The sequence below is a fragment of the Musca domestica genome, unplaced genomic scaffold (genome assembly GCF_030504385.1).
Source record: "Musca domestica strain aabys unplaced genomic scaffold, Musca_domestica.polishedcontigs.V.1.1 4, whole genome shotgun sequence".
Classification (NCBI taxonomy): Eukaryota; Metazoa; Arthropoda; class Insecta; order Diptera; family Muscidae; genus Musca; species Musca domestica.
The window spans coordinates 28400034-28416480 of record NW_026712328.1 but is presented as its reverse complement, the minus strand read 5'-3'; the positions used below and the strand labels follow the sequence as shown (position 1 = coordinate 28416480).

The following is a 16447-nucleotide window of genomic DNA, read 5'->3' as shown; positions in this document are numbered from 1 at the left end:
TCCACGTCGTCGTATAGAACCTAATATAACAGCTACATTTGGTATTTTTAAGATTTTAACAGAATATTTAACGGATTTTATTGTTTTTGAGAATTGCTAAATTCGATTCAAATGGTGAAATTACAGCTTTTTTACTTGTTTTTATCTCACCCATGTCCACGTTTTTGTATAGCCCCATATAGCGGTACCTCCCGATATTCGGTATTTTAACGATTTTTGCCACATCTGTCTAAAAATGTGTATTTGTAGTTCATAATGGGATCTAGTTCCGATGGTCCCCGTTTTTTCTATAGCGCAAATATAATGGTATCCAGCGATATTTGGTATTTTAATAATCCTCATTTACCCACAAAATTGTTTCAAATTTTGTATTAAAGACTGGTTAATAGACGACAATCCTTGGAGTACAAAATTGTCCGTTTTGGTATGGTCCCATATGATGGCTTCACCCGCTTTAAATTCCCATTACCTTAATAAAAAATGCGCTTTATTTTTTTTTCATAATTTTTTATTATCGCTTTTTCGTTTTAAACAGAATGTTTATATATAAAAAAATTAAAATACAATTTATTGTTTTTGTTATTATTAAAATTATTTTTAGTGGTTCTTTTTGTTATAACTAATTAAAAAACGCTACATTTTTATGGTGGCGTTCTGTTTCTGTTTCGTTCAAATTATTTTTTGTTAGTTTTTTTTTTGTAATATTCGCACATAATTAATTAATATCTACAATTGCAGGCAATATAAAATATAATTAATAATAATTTTATATACTTTTTTTTTTGTTTATAAAAGCAGTTTTTCATTGACATAAGTTGTTGGTGTTTTAATTAAATAGAATACTAATAGAATTTCGGAGGGGAGGGGGGGGGGGAGTATAAAATAAACAAGAGCTGTTTAAAATGGGCTAGGTTGGGCGTATTGGAAATAATAAATATATTTATATGTATATAAAAAATTGATATATAAAAATACTAATAACCTATAAAATTTAGAGGAAAGACCTTACTTAATAAGCTAAAATTAGGTATATATGTTGAAAAGGCTAGTTTGCAAGTAAAGAAAACTTTACACAAAAAATATGAAGGAAATCAATGAAAAGAAAGAAAAAAAGTGATGCCAACTTAAGCTCAAGTGATTGAAAACAAAAGTTTAAATAAATAATAATTGAGTAAAGTTGTTTTTTTTTTCAAAAATAAGCTCTAACAGATTATGTACAACGACTACACTTTTCTTGCAATGAAGCCAGTTGCAGTTCATAATCGATTTAAAGGAGTTGTTGTTTTTGTTGTCTTTCTACATTTATAAAATTCTCTTATATTTATTAGGTTTTTTTTTTTAATTATTATTTAATACTATTCTGTTGTTTTTTTTTTTTTTTGTTCTTGTCTATGTAAAGTACTTGCTTTTTCAATCAGTCGAGCATTAGTTTTCAGATTTTTCGTTTTGTATAAAAATTGAATTTTCTTTGTTTTCTAAGTTTCCTTATTTTCTTGTTTGTTTATTTATTTATTTAATGTGTACAAAAAAACGGGGAGTTTGTTTGCAGTGAGGACAATTGGGGAGATTGCATTTGAAGTTAGGAGTTCGGTTTAGTTAACTAGCTTATCAAAACTACTACGTTTACACCTAACACTTACACAAATCTCTTTCTTATCCAACTACTGATACGTCTAGTTTAAAATGGTTTCATTATAAAAATTTTTCAGTTTCCGTTTAATAAAAAAACACTACTATTATTTCTATGGGTTTCCTTTTTTCGATTGAGAGTTTACATTGAATATGTGTAAATTCCTAGTTAAAATTGGATTTTCTTTATCAGGATTTTGGATACAATTATGAGGTTTCAGGGAAGATGTTTTTTTGGAATAAAAGGGAAAAGACAATATGTAAATCGATGTAATTGATTCATATCTGCATAATTACACAGAACCTGGAAAAAATTATGATCCCTGTCTTTCCATCTTTTTGGGGTTTATATTGTTTGCTATTTTTATTATTATTATTATGTTTGTTGTTGCTCTTTTATTATTATAATTTATAAAAAAGAGAAGACTAGAAGCAACAGTTTTGTTTTGCATTAAAAAATCATATATAAAAATATTGTTTAAATATTATAAATTTTATATAAAAAAATGAAAGAACTTAATTCTAAAGTATAAAAAAACAGAATAAAGAAGATCGCGTTGGAAGTACAAAAAGATTATAAAAAACCGGAAATACAGTTTACATAAGTATAAAAAAGTTAATTTATTAGAATCCTCAAAACAGTCGTAATACTATTCTTTACACCAAAGGTTGAGCGAGTTAAAAAAGTGGATTTTAGTTAAGCGGTATATGAGTCTCTATTGAAGGGTTTTAACTAAAATACATTTTTTGGTCGTTCTACCCAGGATAAAAAACCATGTTACAAGTGTTCAAAAGTTGGATTCTAAACTTAAATTACAAATAAATGTATATTAGAAATTGATTAAAGCGGTTAAATAATGATGCAGAATCAATGCCATCACCGTGTATGGCAAATCTAATAATCATGGGCATTATTGGGTTAATTTTATTTATCGATTACCTGATAATGCCAATGAAATCAGAGTTTCCATACACATGATGACAATTTATTTGCATTTTATATGTATGTGCGTATTTGTTTACTTTTCACTTAATTAATTGTACCTATACTAAGTATAAAGTACAATATCACTGGTTGCTTTTCACAAGCTAATTCAAGTATTTTTAATTTTTTTAATTATTTTTTTTTTTCTTTTTTGGCAAAGGAGAATGTTTTTCGAAAGAAAATCAAAATAATATTTTTTTTATTTTAAAAATATTCTGTCTTTCTCCTTAGAGTTTTTTTTTTGCTTCCATCATTTAATATTGGCACCAATTCATAATTATATCTGTATTTTTTAACCGGTTTGTGGCTAGACTAACATATACGTAAGTGAAATTAGAGTGGAAGTCGTAGGACAGTAGGCTCAGTGTAAAAGGTGTTTGAAGTTATACAGTAAGAGCAATGAAAAGTATATAGTTGCTTGTTTCATTTTTTTTTGTTGGTTTCCGTATTTTTTGTTTTTTTTCGTTTTGTAACTGTTACTTAAATTTAATGTTTTATATAAAAAAATAATTTTAATAATTAGTTTAAATTATCATGGCTAGGGGTTCATCTTTTGCGACCAGCCGCTACAACAGCCATCACTTGTTGCATAGTTGGTTCAGGAACACAGGCCTGAGGATCACATTTCATTTTACCATCACCGCCGCATCTGTAATGAAAATAAAGGAATGGAGAAAGCGGGAAAGAGAGAAAGCGGGGAAAATGCAGGTTAGATCAATCTCTTCAATTATAGGATAAAATTCAATGAATAAATTCTCAATATTTGGAAAAAATCTTCAAATCAATTATTCTGATTATCGTTGTTTGCAAAATGGTCAGGCTTAATCAATTTATTGTTGTTTTTTAAAAAAACAACGTTTGTTTAGTAGTAAACATTACCATCGTTCTCCACTAATAATCAAACGATGTTTTTTTATAAAAACAACAATAAAGGATTATCTTGATTTATGGTTAAGACAAAAGTCGATCTTCACATCCCTAATTTATTCCACGTGTGCGCTTTACATCACTCCATTTATTTAATGAGAAAATATAAATTTATATCAAAAATAAATAGGTTAGGTTGAAAAGAGAGGCACTTAAGCCAGTATAGGCCTGTTGTGCGATCCAGACTAAGAGGTTTCTGAAATCAGACAGACAGTTACAGTCCATTATATTTGAAATTCAGTTGCATTAACAAAATTCCTTAACTGTTTTATTTCATTTACCATGACCTGATATAGGTCTGGACTGGAGTCTTTCCCTTAAAATTTGGGTGCTGATATTTGCAAAAGCTGGGCATTGGCAGAGAAAATGCTCCAAAGTTTCAAAATCTTCCCCGCATGCCCAGTATATGCTGTTATCTGCACAACCTATCTATCTACAGATGAGCTTGTGACCCATAAGGATGTCAGTGTTACCCCACTAATCATCTCTATCTTGTCTAATAATAGAAGGTTCTCAAAATAATGAATTTTAATGCTTTTCCTTATCCCCTCAAAGTGATAGTAGCACATTATAAAACTTGATCGTAGCTAAATTCATCTCAATGTTGTAATTAAAATGTAAAGCATACTTCTAGGCATATTACAATTAGTTGTGCTTGTTGTTTAAAGATTTTTTTTGCGATAAAACATTTAATGTAATTAACGTGCATTCATTTCGATAACTTCTATGGGACAAGATCAAATTGAGCGCAAAACGTAACCTACGTTTAATTTGTAACAACTCCCAAACGTTGTCCCTCTTTGGGGTTATATTTTATACTTTCATCATTGCATTCTTTAAGCGCTATAGAAATATGCCAGGCAAACTTTGTTAAGCGTTTCCTTTTTTTTTTTTGATGATTCAGTCACCATATCTTCAAATTCGATACAAAATGTCTACTTACGTGCAATTAATGCATGGACCACTTGTCGACTCAATCCTTTCACCCACACTGTATGAACGTCCATTGATGAGACAACCATTACGCTGAACATTATTACCATACGAATGATGTAGGAAATGTGGTGGTAGTGTGGTACTTGTCGTCGTTGTGCTGGTGGTGATATTGAGTACAGTTGCCATTGAGACGGGGCATTCGTAACGTGGACAACAGAATCCAGAAATGGGCTCCTCGTGACAGCCGGCAATTGGTGGTGGGCAAGATTGTTGCAAGCAAATAATATCGCTGCGGAAGCAGAAACAGAAATCGCAAGGATCGTCGCGTGGTATTTGTTGGGCGGAAACGTAAAGTTTGCCACCGTAACGGCAAGTGCCAGGACCAAAGATTTCCGTATCTTCTTCATCGGTATATTCGTCTTCGTATTGAGGTGGATATTGTGGCGCTTGTCCATAAATTGGTGGTGGATAATGAGCAGCGGGATGTGTAGGTACGGTAACGGGCACCGGTGTTGTTGTGCTGGTGGTTGTTGTTGCCGCTGTTGTGGTATATGCAGATTCTTCGACATCGACTTCCTTGACAGGAACCATTGTGGCTTCTTCGCTGCTAGTGGCATTCTGAGCCTCATCATAGCGACTATCAATGACTGGTGGTGGAAGTGTTGTGATGCCATGGTGTGCGAACAGTGGGTGAACAGTTGTGGTGCGTGGTACTTCATCGCTTTCAGCCGATTCAGCTGAGGTAGATTCTTCTGAAGAATCTCCTTCAATTTCATGAGCAGCAGGTTCAGATTCGATGGCCTGTCCCACTGTTGAAGCGTCATGGGCCACAGCTGGCAGTTCTGTAATTTGTTCGTCGTGTTTAACTGGCACTGCCATGGTGGAAGATTCCTCGGTAATGTTTTCTTCAGTCTTATCGTGCTCAACTTCTGTAACGGCAGATTCTTCATATTCATCAGCTTGTTGCAGTGGTGTCTTGACAGTCGATGCCTCAACCTCTTCCTCCTCTTCAGATTCAACAGCGTGAGGAGCTTGGGTAACGCCAGCTGCAATATCAACATCTTGTGCACTGGAGGTTTCAATGGTTTCGGGGGCTTTGGTAACAACGGATACATCTTCATCAGTCTTGTGTGTAATGCTTTCAAGTTCTGCTTCAGACTCAGGAGCAACGGTAGTATCATCGGCATGTGATTCAACAGTAGGTACTCCCTCAGGTTTCTCCTGGTGGACGACTGGTGCCTTGGTAGCAGTTGAAATTTCTTCGCTAACGGAGTCAGCAGTTTCAGGAGTTGTGGTAACAGCTGATTCTTCTTCGCCTTCTGGTTGTGCAGTAGCAGCCGAAACAGGAGCAATTGTAACCTCTTCACCAATAAATTCAGGAGCCTTTGTGCCGGCGGAAACATCTCCTTCAGCAACAGTTTCGGGAATGATTGTAGCAACTTCAATTCCTTCTTCTGGATGAGCAGTAATGGATTCTACAGCTTCAACAGATTCAGGAGCAGTGGAAACTTGTTCTTCAGATTCTTCACCAGATTGTGAGATTTCGGCAGCAGAATCGGTAACATGATCAACAGCTGTAGCATGAGTGGTGACATCTTCTGATACTGGAGAAACATCTTCAGCCAATTCAGGAGTCTTGGTAACAGCTGCAGTTTCTTCTTCAGAAGTTTGAACAGTAGCGACCTCAGCTTCTTCTGTGGGTTGTGGTGTAGCAGCGACTTCAGCATCTTCAGTAATATGTGGAACCATTGTGGTAGCACTGACATCAGCAACACCTTGAGAAGTAGAGCCTTCTTCAGTTGCAGGAGCTTCGGTAACACCAGCCATATCTTCTTCTTTTTCATGGGCCAATTCAGCATCAACAGAGGTTTCAGGTTCTTTGGTAGCAATTTCTTCAGATTCTGAAACAGATGCAGGAGATGTGGTATACTCTTCAGATTCCTCAGAAGTAGCGCCTTCTGTGGCAGCAGATTCGGGAGCTTTGGTAACAGCAGATTCGGTAGACATTTCAGCTGCTTCTTCAAGTTCGGGAGTCTTAGCTGTGCTGGCTTCAACAGATTCAGGTTCTTGTTCATGTTCTGGAATCTTAGTAACGGTGTCCATATCTTCAGCAGGCTGCTCAACAACGGTGGAAGTTGTAGGACCAGCAATATCTTCTGAGGGTAGTGCTGTGCTGACTTCGGAGACTTCGGCGGAGGTTTCTTCAGATTGTTCTGTTGTGGGAGCCTTAGTAACACTGATTTCTTCACCTTCCTGTGCTTGTTCGACGGCAGATTCGGTGGCAGCGGCAACATCTTCTTGAGATTCCTCAACACTTTGGCTTTCGGGAGCAATTGTAACACTGGAAACATCATCTTCAGTTGATGCAGCGGGGCCAGAAATGTCATCATGCTCAACACTGTCAGGAGCTTTGGTTACATCGGACGAAATCTCGACATCAGATGATTCTGTGGCGGCCGATTGTTCTGTAGTTTCTTCAGCACCAGCAACTGGTAATTCAGTAGCAGCAGCATGATCTTCTTCTTCTGGCTCGTGTTGTTTATCAGATGTGCTCTCAACAGATTCCGGAGCTTGAGTAGCAGTAGCAATATCATGATCAATCGGCAATGAAGTGGAGCCAGCAACATCTTCAACAGCTGGAATTTGAGTAGAACTTTCAACACGTTCGACATCCATTGCTTCATCGGAGGTCGTTTCTTCAGTTTCTTCTGGAAGTTTAGGAGCAGATGTGACACCTGCAACATCAATATCTTCAGGAAGTTTAGCAGTGGCTGTCTCGACATCTTCAACGGGAGTGGCTTCGGTAATTCCAACATGTTCATCATCTTCAACTTTGGGTACATCAGGTTTGCTTGTAACTTCAGATTCAATTTCTCCTTCTTGTTCTTCGGAGGAAGTATCCTTTTCGCCTTCTCCTTCTTCTTCGTCGGTACTTGTGATGGTGGATTGTTCAACTGGTTTGCCTGTGATTTCTTCAACACGTTCTGTAACGAAGGCGCCAATATGTTGTGGTAGAGTGGGCATAACTTCTTCTTCAGATTCCACAGATTCACCGGAAGCTTCTTCAGACAGATCCAATGTTGGATGTTGTTGTTGGGTTGGTGCTGCAGATGTAATATGTTGAACTTCTTCTTCTTGTTCTTCGCCTTCAGTTGGAGCCATGGTGGTAGTAGATGTGGCTTCAACCTTATCAGCAGATTCTTCAACGCCTGGCATTGCGGTGGCGGATTCTTCTTCCAAAGAAGGAGCCACAGTATGAGCCATAGATGGTTCAAGTTCTTGCTTATCTTCTTCAATCGAAGGAATGGTAACGGAAGCAACTTCACTAATTTCTTGTTCTTTGTCCGAGGCTTGAGTGACAGACTCAACATCGCCAGATACAGCAGCCATTGTGGTTTCATCGCTTTCATCAGTTGACAGCTTGTGAATACCATCTTCAACGGCAGTGGTATCCTCTGCATGTTCTTCAATTGATGAAGCGGTTGTGGGAGCCACACTACTAGATTCTTCTTTTTCTGCTTCTTCAACAGCGGACGCGGTTGTAGGAGCAGCAGTGCTGGATTCTTCATCTCCGGTTTCTTCAACTGATGAAGCGGTTGTTGGGGCCACGGAACTGGATTGTTCCTCTTCGGTTTCTTCTGCGGATGCTGAGACAGCTTCTCCTTGTTCTTCGGAAGATTTGTCAGTAGTTGAGGGCACGACATCTTCTTGTTCTTCTTCTGGTTTGCTGGTTTGTACTTCACCCATTGTAGGAACTTGAGTGGCTTGTTCTGATGTGGTATCAATTTTAATTCCAAATTCAGTTGGTTCTTGGGTAGCACTCTCATCAATTCCAATTGGTGTAGCAGTAACATGTTCCTCATCTTCTTCAATGGTGGGTACTGCAGCAGTTTGAGTTTCTTTTTCTTCTTCACCCGTTGGTACCGAAGTAATTTCTTCTGGACTGTATTCATCTGATGATACCATAGGTCCAACAGTATGGGCTTCTTCTTCTTCTTCGTCTTGAGATTCAATGCTTTGAATTGTAACGGGCTCTTGTGGTTCTGCAGCACTAACTGGACTTGTGGTAGTGGATGTTTCCTTTGTCACATCATCTTCGGCATGTGCAATACCGGTAGCGGTCTCTTCGATAACTGGAGCTGCTGTTGTGCCTTCGGCGGCTTCAGAAGGTGTTTCATCGTGATGTGGAGCAACAGTATGTTCATCAGATTCAACAACGTCCTTTTCAATGGCAGCTGAAGTAGTCTCTTCGGCCGACTCTTCACTTGATGAAGTCTGATCAACTTCGACAGCAGGGGCAACTGTAGAGGTAGCAGGTATTTGTTCATGGACTTCAGTTTCATCCAAAGGTTTTTCACTTTCAATGTCCGTGGCAGCAGTTTGGCCTTCAGTTTCAACTGTAACTGGAGCCATGGTAGAAGATACTTCATCAAGAGAGGATGGTGCAGCGGTAGTGCGTGTAACATCAACTTCGCCAGATTCTTCAAAGGTTTGTTTATCTTCTTCTTCTCCTTGTTCGTCCTTGGAAATTGTGCTAACTGTTGAGAGTTCGGCTTCTTCTGTAGAGGGAGTAGCGGCAGCTGGTTCTTCCGATATTTTCTCAGTGACAGCTGGTAGTTCAGTAGACATATCAGTTTCCTTATCGGCAGCTTGGGGAGCAACGGTATGAACTTCTTCTTCCTCGGTTGTTGCTGGTTCTCCGGAGCCTTCTTCACTTTCTGTGTCAACCATTGTAGCAGGAACATGAGTTTGGGCTTCCATCTCCTTATCCTCAGTTGTTGGTTGAACTGTAGCAGATTCAACTTCAGTATCAGAAACATCTTTGTGCTCTTCTTCTTGCTGCTCAGTAGCTGCTGTAGATGATGGAACATGAACATCGATTTCTTCAGGGGTTTCTTCTTCCTTCGAAACTGTAGAGCTTGGGAATTCCTCACCAACCATGGGTTGCACGGTGTGGTCGAAAGCTTCTTCGCTATGATCTTCATCCTCTTCCGACTCAATGGGTTTAACGGTTTGATATTCATCACTTGAGGGTACAATTGGTGCCATTTCCATGTCAGTAACTGTGGGCATTACTTCCTCTGGTTGAATTTCGGCAGGCATTTCTGGTTTCACATCAGCACCAGCTTCCACTGGAACCATGGATTCTGGTTTGACCGCATCTTCAACAATGGCTGATTGGGTAGATGGCTCTTGGATATCAACCAAAACATCAGATTTGTCATCGGCAACAGTTTCAGTAGGAGCTTTGGTTGTGTGTTCTGCACCTTCTTGTTCTTCTTCCTCGGTCTCCTTAATGTGTGACATAGGTTCTTCAGTGCTAGCAATGGGCATTTCGATTTCAGGAATACTAACAATGGTAGCTGTTTCTTCATCAGTCTTTTCGGGTGTTTTATGCGGAGCAGAGGTAGTTGTGGCGAATTCTTCTTCAGAGCTTTCATCAGCCTTAGTAGGAATGCTATCAATGCCGCAAATGTAGGTAGGACAACATTTGTTACTGCTATTTTCATCCAGGACACATTTCTCAATGTCTTCGGGAACTTCGCAGACAACACGTTCACAGGAAACAATACTGCTAACGCATTTGCAGGAGATTTCACATTCATCAGCTGTGGGAATGATGGAGTTATTGGCATAGGTCTTATGACCAACCAAGCAATCACCTTCGCCGGGAATGATGGATGGAATTTGCATATCGTGCATGTCTTCAATGGATACATCTTCTGTAGAGGGTTTAAGGGTAGTAGAGGTAAGTTCCTTCTCTTCATCTGTAACATCTGAGATTGAGGCAACTGTTGTTTCGGAGACTCCTTGTTGAGCTTCAGTTTTGGTTTCCTCATCGGATGGCAGGCCAGTGAAGTCCTCGATAATGACCATGGGACTGTCAGTAGGTTTAGCCTGTTCATGTTCTGGAAGCTCTTCAACTTTGTGCTCGTCTGTTTCGGGAATGACTTCTTGTTGTTCACCTTCAAGGGATTCGACAGCTGGCAATACAGTGGTTGTCGATGTTGGTTCTTCAGCTTCACTAGTTTCAGGTTTGGTCTTATCTTCCTCACTCGAAGCCTCTTCAGATGAATCCTTATCAGCCTCGACAGCAGCAGTTGTGGGTGTGATTTCAACAGCTGGTGCTTGAGTGGTGACTTCAGCTTGAGCTTCTTCTCCTTCCTTGTCGGCAATAGAACCAACAGTGGTAAGGTCAACTTGTTCTTCAGGTGCAGATTCTGTCTTTTGATCAAGGCTTGATTGGGTGGCGGTTTCAACGGGAACTTCGGATCTAATAGTTGTGACTTCCTCAGCAGATTCAGTTTGCTCTTCGGAACTTTCTTCGGCAGAAGATGGTTCTTTTTGTTCGCCTTCTTCTGGTTGCACGGCATCGGTATCAATCTTGTGTGTTGTGACCGATTCAAGGAATCCTTCTGGTTTGTCAGTGCTGATTTCCTCTTCTTCTTCCTCATGAATACGTTCGGTAACGGCTGGTTTCACTTCTTCTTCAGCAGATTCGGTAGTAGCAAAATCACCACTGCCCAACTCACTGGAAGGAACAGATGTTGATTCTTCGGATGTTTCTTCATCGGCATGTACGGGAGGTATATATGTTGGAGCCATTGTGCTGGGAACACTTGGTTTGCTGTCTCCAGAAGCTTCTTCAACATCTTTTTCAGTGCTAACAGATTCTGTAATGGCTTCGGTATCTGTGACCTTTTCAGGCTCTTGTTCCGCAGGTAGTTCTGTGGCCAATTTGTCGGGAGATTCTGATGATTCTGTGCTTGCTTGTTCTTTATCTTCTTCAGCCGACATTTCTGTTGACAACTCAGCTTCTTTTTCGGGTATTTTAGTTGAGGTCTCATCAATTTTAACAGGAGCAATGGTAGTGGTATCTTCTTTCTCTTCGGATGGTTTAACATCATGTTCATCTCCAGCCTGGGGTTCTTCAACTTCGGCGACAGGCGATTTGGTGTGATCTTCGCTTGATTCTTCTGGACTTTCTGGTTTAGGCTCTTCGGAAACTTCCTCACCAGATACTGGGACAATTGTAACCATTTCTTGTTCTTCTTCTGGCAATGGAGCTTTAGTGGAAACTTCAGTTTCTTTAACTTCTTCTTCATCCTTGGCAATCTCAGAGGATTCATCAATTTCGGTTATATGAGATTCGGTATCCATGGCTGTAGGTATATGAGTAACACCTTCTTCACTTTCACTTGGTACTTCAGGTTGTTCTCCAACTGTAGGTACCTTGGTGGTTGTGTCAACAGAACCAGTAACATCACTGACAGTAGGTTCTTCCACAGACTCAGTTGAAACTTCAGAGGGTTCTTCACCAACGACGGGAGTTTTAGTGACCATTTCTTCAGCAGTAGTGCCGGAAGGCATTTGGGTAACTTCCCCTTCGGTAATCGGAGCTTTGGTTGCCAATTCTTCGGTAGTTTTAGATGGTGCAACGGGTTGTTCTTCGGCAGCAGGAGTCTCAGTTGACAAATCATCAACACCAGTTTCTTCTTCACCAGCCACAGGAGCTTTGGTAGCGAGTTCGTCAACAGCTTCAGAAGACATATCGACATGCTCTGCATCTTCGGCGATTGGAGCTTTGGTTGAGATATCCTCAGCAGTTTCTGAAGATACATCAACATGCTCATCAGCAGCAGGAGCTTTAGTGGAGAGTTCATCCACAGCTTCTGTAGATACATCAGTTTCTTCGGCAGCGATTGGAGATTTGGTGGCCAATTCATCGGCAATTTCGGTAGACATTTCTTCTTCAGTGACTGGAGCTTTGGTGGCCAATTCATCACCGGTCTCAGCTTCCTCAGCGACTGGAGCTTTGGTGGCCAATTCATCAGCGGTCTCAGCTTCTTCAGCAACAGGAGCTTTGGTGGCCAATTCATCAGTGGACACACCTTCGTCAGCAACTGGAGCCTTGGTAGCCAATTCATCAGAGGTATCAGATTCTTCAGCAACAGGAGCTTTGGTGGCCAATTCATCACCGGTCTCAGCTTCTTCAGCGACTGGAGCTTTGGTGGCCAATTCCTCAGCGGTCTCAGCTTCTTCAGCAACGGGAGCTTTAGTGGCCAATTCATCAGTGGACATACCTTCGTCAGCAACTGGAGCCTTGGTAGCCAATTCATCAGAGGTATCAGATTCTTCAGCAACAGGAGCTTTGGTGGCCAATTCATCACCGGTCTCAGCTTCTTCAGCGACTGGAGCTTTGGTGGCCAATTCCTCAGCGGTCTCAGCTTCTTCAGCAACGGGAGCTTTAGTGGCCAATTCATCAGTGGACATACCTTCGTCAGCAACTGGAGCCTTGGTAGCCAATTCATCGATGATTTCAGTAGACACACCTTCTTCAGCGAGTGGAGCTTTAGTGGCCAATTCATCAGCAAATTCAGTGGAAACGCCTTCTTCAGCAACTGGAGCTTTAGTGGCCAATTCATCAGTGGGTAGATCTTCTTCAGAGACTGGTGCTTTGGTGGCCAATTCATCGGCAATTTCAGTGGAAACGCCTTCTTCAGCAACTGGAGCTTTAGTGGCCAATTCATCAGTGGGTAGACCTTCTTCAGAGACTGGTGCTTTGGTGGCCAATTCATCAGAAATTTCAGTGGAAACGCCTTCTTCAGCAACAGGAGCTTTGGTGGCCAATTCATCAGCAAATTCAGTGGAAACGCCATCTTCAGCAACTGGAGCTTTAGTGGCCAATTCATCAGTGGGTAGCTCTTCTTCAGAAACTGGTGCCTTGGTGGCCAATTCATCAGAAATTTCAGTGGAAACGCCTTCTTCAGAAACTGGAGCTTTGGTGGCCAATTCATCAGTGGGTAGCTCTTCTTCAGAGACTGGTGCTTTGGTGGCCAATTCATCAGAAATTTCAGTGGAAACGCCTTCTTCAGCAACTGGAGCTTTGGTGGCCAATTCATCAGTGGGTAGAGCTTCTTCAGAGACTGGTACTTTGGTGGCCAGTTCATCAGCAATTTCAGTGGAAACGCCTTCCTCAGTAACAGGAGCTTTGGTGGCCAATTCATCAGTTGGTAGACCTTCTTCAGAGACTGGTGCTTTGGTGGCCAATTCATCTGCAATTTCAGTGGAAACCCCTTCTTCAGCAACTGGAGCTTTGGTGGCCAATTCATCAGTGGGTAGACCTTCTTCAGAGACTGGTGCTTTGGTGGCCAATTCATCTGCAATTTCAGTGGAAACGCCTTCTTCAGCAACTGGAGCTTTGGTGGCCAATTCATCAGTGGGTACACCTTCTTCAGTAACAGGAGCTTTGGTGGCCAACTCATCGGCAATTTCAGTGGAAACTCCTTCTTCAGCAACAGGAGCTTTGGTTGTGTCTTCAGCAGTAGTTTCGGCTTCCTCTTCTTCTGCCACAGGAGCTGTTGTACTGAGTTCGTCAGTAGTTTCGGCAGATTCACTAGCTTCTCCATCGACAACGGGAATCTTAGTTGATAGTTCTTCAGTAGGAACCTCGGTAGCCAATCCATCGGAGCCAATTTCTTCTTCCTCACCAGCTGGAGCTTTAGTGGCAAATTCATCTGCGGTTTCGGTAGATAATTCGGCTTCTTCACTTGTTGAGTCTAGAGTGGAAATTTCATCAGCGGTACCAGTAGATTCTGTAGATGCAACACCTTCTTCAACGGCAGGAGCCTTAGTGGCAGTTTCTTCATCAGATATTTCGGGTTGTTCGCCTTCAACAGGTTTACCAGCAGCCATAGCATCAGTGCTAGATTCGGTAGCTGAGGTGAGTTCTTCCTCGGCAGTGGAAGTAGCCTCAATTGCATGTTCTGTTGAGATTTCTTGTTCACCCACAGCAATCGGTGCCTTAGTACCTGTTTCAATTTCTTCACCTTCTTTTTCTTCTTCGGATTCTTCTGCAGACGTTGTAGCGGTTTCGGTAACATATTCATCAGCAGCAACTGGTTTAGATTCCTTGTCTTCATCTTGTTTTTCTGTAACGCCAGCAGCAGAGGTAACTTCCTCAGATGAGGTAACTTCCGTGGCATGTTCTTCCTCGACATTTGGAGTGGTCGTGGCTTCCTCTTCTTTTTCAGCGACAGACACAGCTTCAGTTGGTTTAATTTCTTCCAATGGAGTTTCAGTAACACCTTCTTGTTTCTCATCATCAATATGGGTCTGTAATTGCAAGTCTTCCTCGGGTATGGCACCATGTAGATCCTCAACGGGAGCAGATGTTGTAATCTTAACTTCATCATCTGAACCACTGCCGTACGGCAGAGTGGTGGCTTCATAAATCTGAGTGGTGGCAGTATCATCTTCGCAGGCATACTGACTGGGACAACATTCACCTTCGGCTGGTGGCATGGCATGACATTGCTTGCCATTGCCGGCCAACATGGGCATCTTACATTCTTGGACAGCACAGATAATGTCACCACGCATACAATAGCAGTTTTCACATGGATTCTTGCCTTCGATGCGAGCACCATCGGCATACAGTTCACCATTGTGGATACAGTCTGTCGATACACTGGGTGACATGGTACTGGCAAGGATAAAGCCAGTTGTGGGACGTTCAGTTGTGGTGGTGCTTGTCGTTGTGGTGGTGGTGGTAGTAGTGGTTTCAGTTGTTGTGGAAAGATCTTCCAGGCCAAGAACATCATTTTCATGGTCTGTCCAGAGACAAAAAAGAAAAAAAATAAAAACGAGGCCAAACATTATCAATCATCGATCATAGAATACCATAATGAGATTTTTTTCACTTACCGCAATTATAACGCACTGGACAACAAGAGCCCTTGTTGTAAATTGGAGTACAGCCATCAATGTGCAGGGTACATTCTTGCATCAGACATGAGGTACGATTCTTAATACAATAGCAAAGTTCACAAGGTTTATTGGGATTCGAGGGAACCTGAGCACCTTCCAAATAGAATTTGCCATCAATACTGCAACCGAATTTCTCGGGTATGCTCAATTCGGTGCCTGGTTCGGGAGCAGCATGAGAAATGCCTACGGGAACTGTACGAAAGATAGAATTGTGAGGAGGAAAATTATCATCATTATCGTAACCATAATCATTGACAATTCTCGACAACGAGAAAATAAAGCAATTTCGACGGATGGCCGAATGGACGGATCGATCTTTTGCATAGATAAATGAACTTACCTTCGGGACATGTAATGATTGGACAGCATTGATCCTCACGTTTCTCCACTATGCAATCATGTCCAATGGGTTTCGTGAACGGACATACGCGCAAATAGCACATGAGCATCTTATTGTGGCACGTACAATTCAAACAGGGCTCATTTGTCATGATTCTATCGCCTTCATTGTAATGATTATAGTTGTAGTAGCAGCCTTCTGCAAAGAAAAAAAACCAGAATAACAAAATTAGAATTTAGTAACAAATTGCTTAAAAATATATGGATGTACGGAGGAAAAGAAAGAAAGCACAAACCCAGACAAGAAGAATTGGAGATAGATAGACAGACAAGTAAGACTCTAACGGCTGCCAGGCTCAATTGGCTGTCTAAGGAGTCGAACAACCTTATTAGATCTGCGGATGCTTCGTTAGCATTTTTTTTTTTCGTTAAAGAAATGTATGTGAGTGTATCCGTCCGTACATGACCATGATTGTGGTTATGTAAATTGTTTTGTTGCCCCAAGTTGAAACTAAGTGGCCTTACTGACTTGACTGACTGACTGACTGACTGATGGTCTCGCGTCTAACCAAATTGGACTGACTGGTTAGGTCTGTGGTCAAGAATTGTTGTGCAATAGCCAACAGATCTTTGCCAATAACAGCTATAACAACATAATAATGCTAATATAAATTTCCACTCCACTCGAAGACGAAAGATTTACTTCTTGCCACCATCAACAGCAACCATCATTCAACAAATATTTGTTTGAAATATTTGTTTTTCTTATACGACTAATGGTTTTCGGTTTTTTAATATTTTATAAAAAGAAAATAAACTTAATTTTTTATTACAGGTTTGGATTGGATCGAGCTGGTGGTT

At 40.7% G+C, this 16447-nt stretch overlaps 1 protein-coding gene across 1 annotated transcript in view; it reads right to left on the bottom strand.

The window, feature by feature from the left end:
- Positions 1–1293: 1293 nt before the first annotated feature.
- LOC101887234 (titin homolog) overlaps positions 1294–16447 on the bottom strand; it is a 155129-nt gene continuing 139975 nt past the window's right edge. The window contains exons 4-7 of the mRNA XM_059126708.1: positions 15588–15785; positions 15185–15439; positions 4485–15090; positions 1294–3263 (exon numbers count right to left, since the gene is read on the bottom strand). Coding sequence (XP_058982691.1) covers positions 3161–3263; positions 4485–15090; positions 15185–15439; positions 15588–15785 — 11162 coding nt within the window. The 3' untranslated portion in view covers positions 1294–3160. The remainder of the gene's footprint in view (positions 3264–4484; positions 15091–15184; positions 15440–15587; positions 15786–16447) is intronic.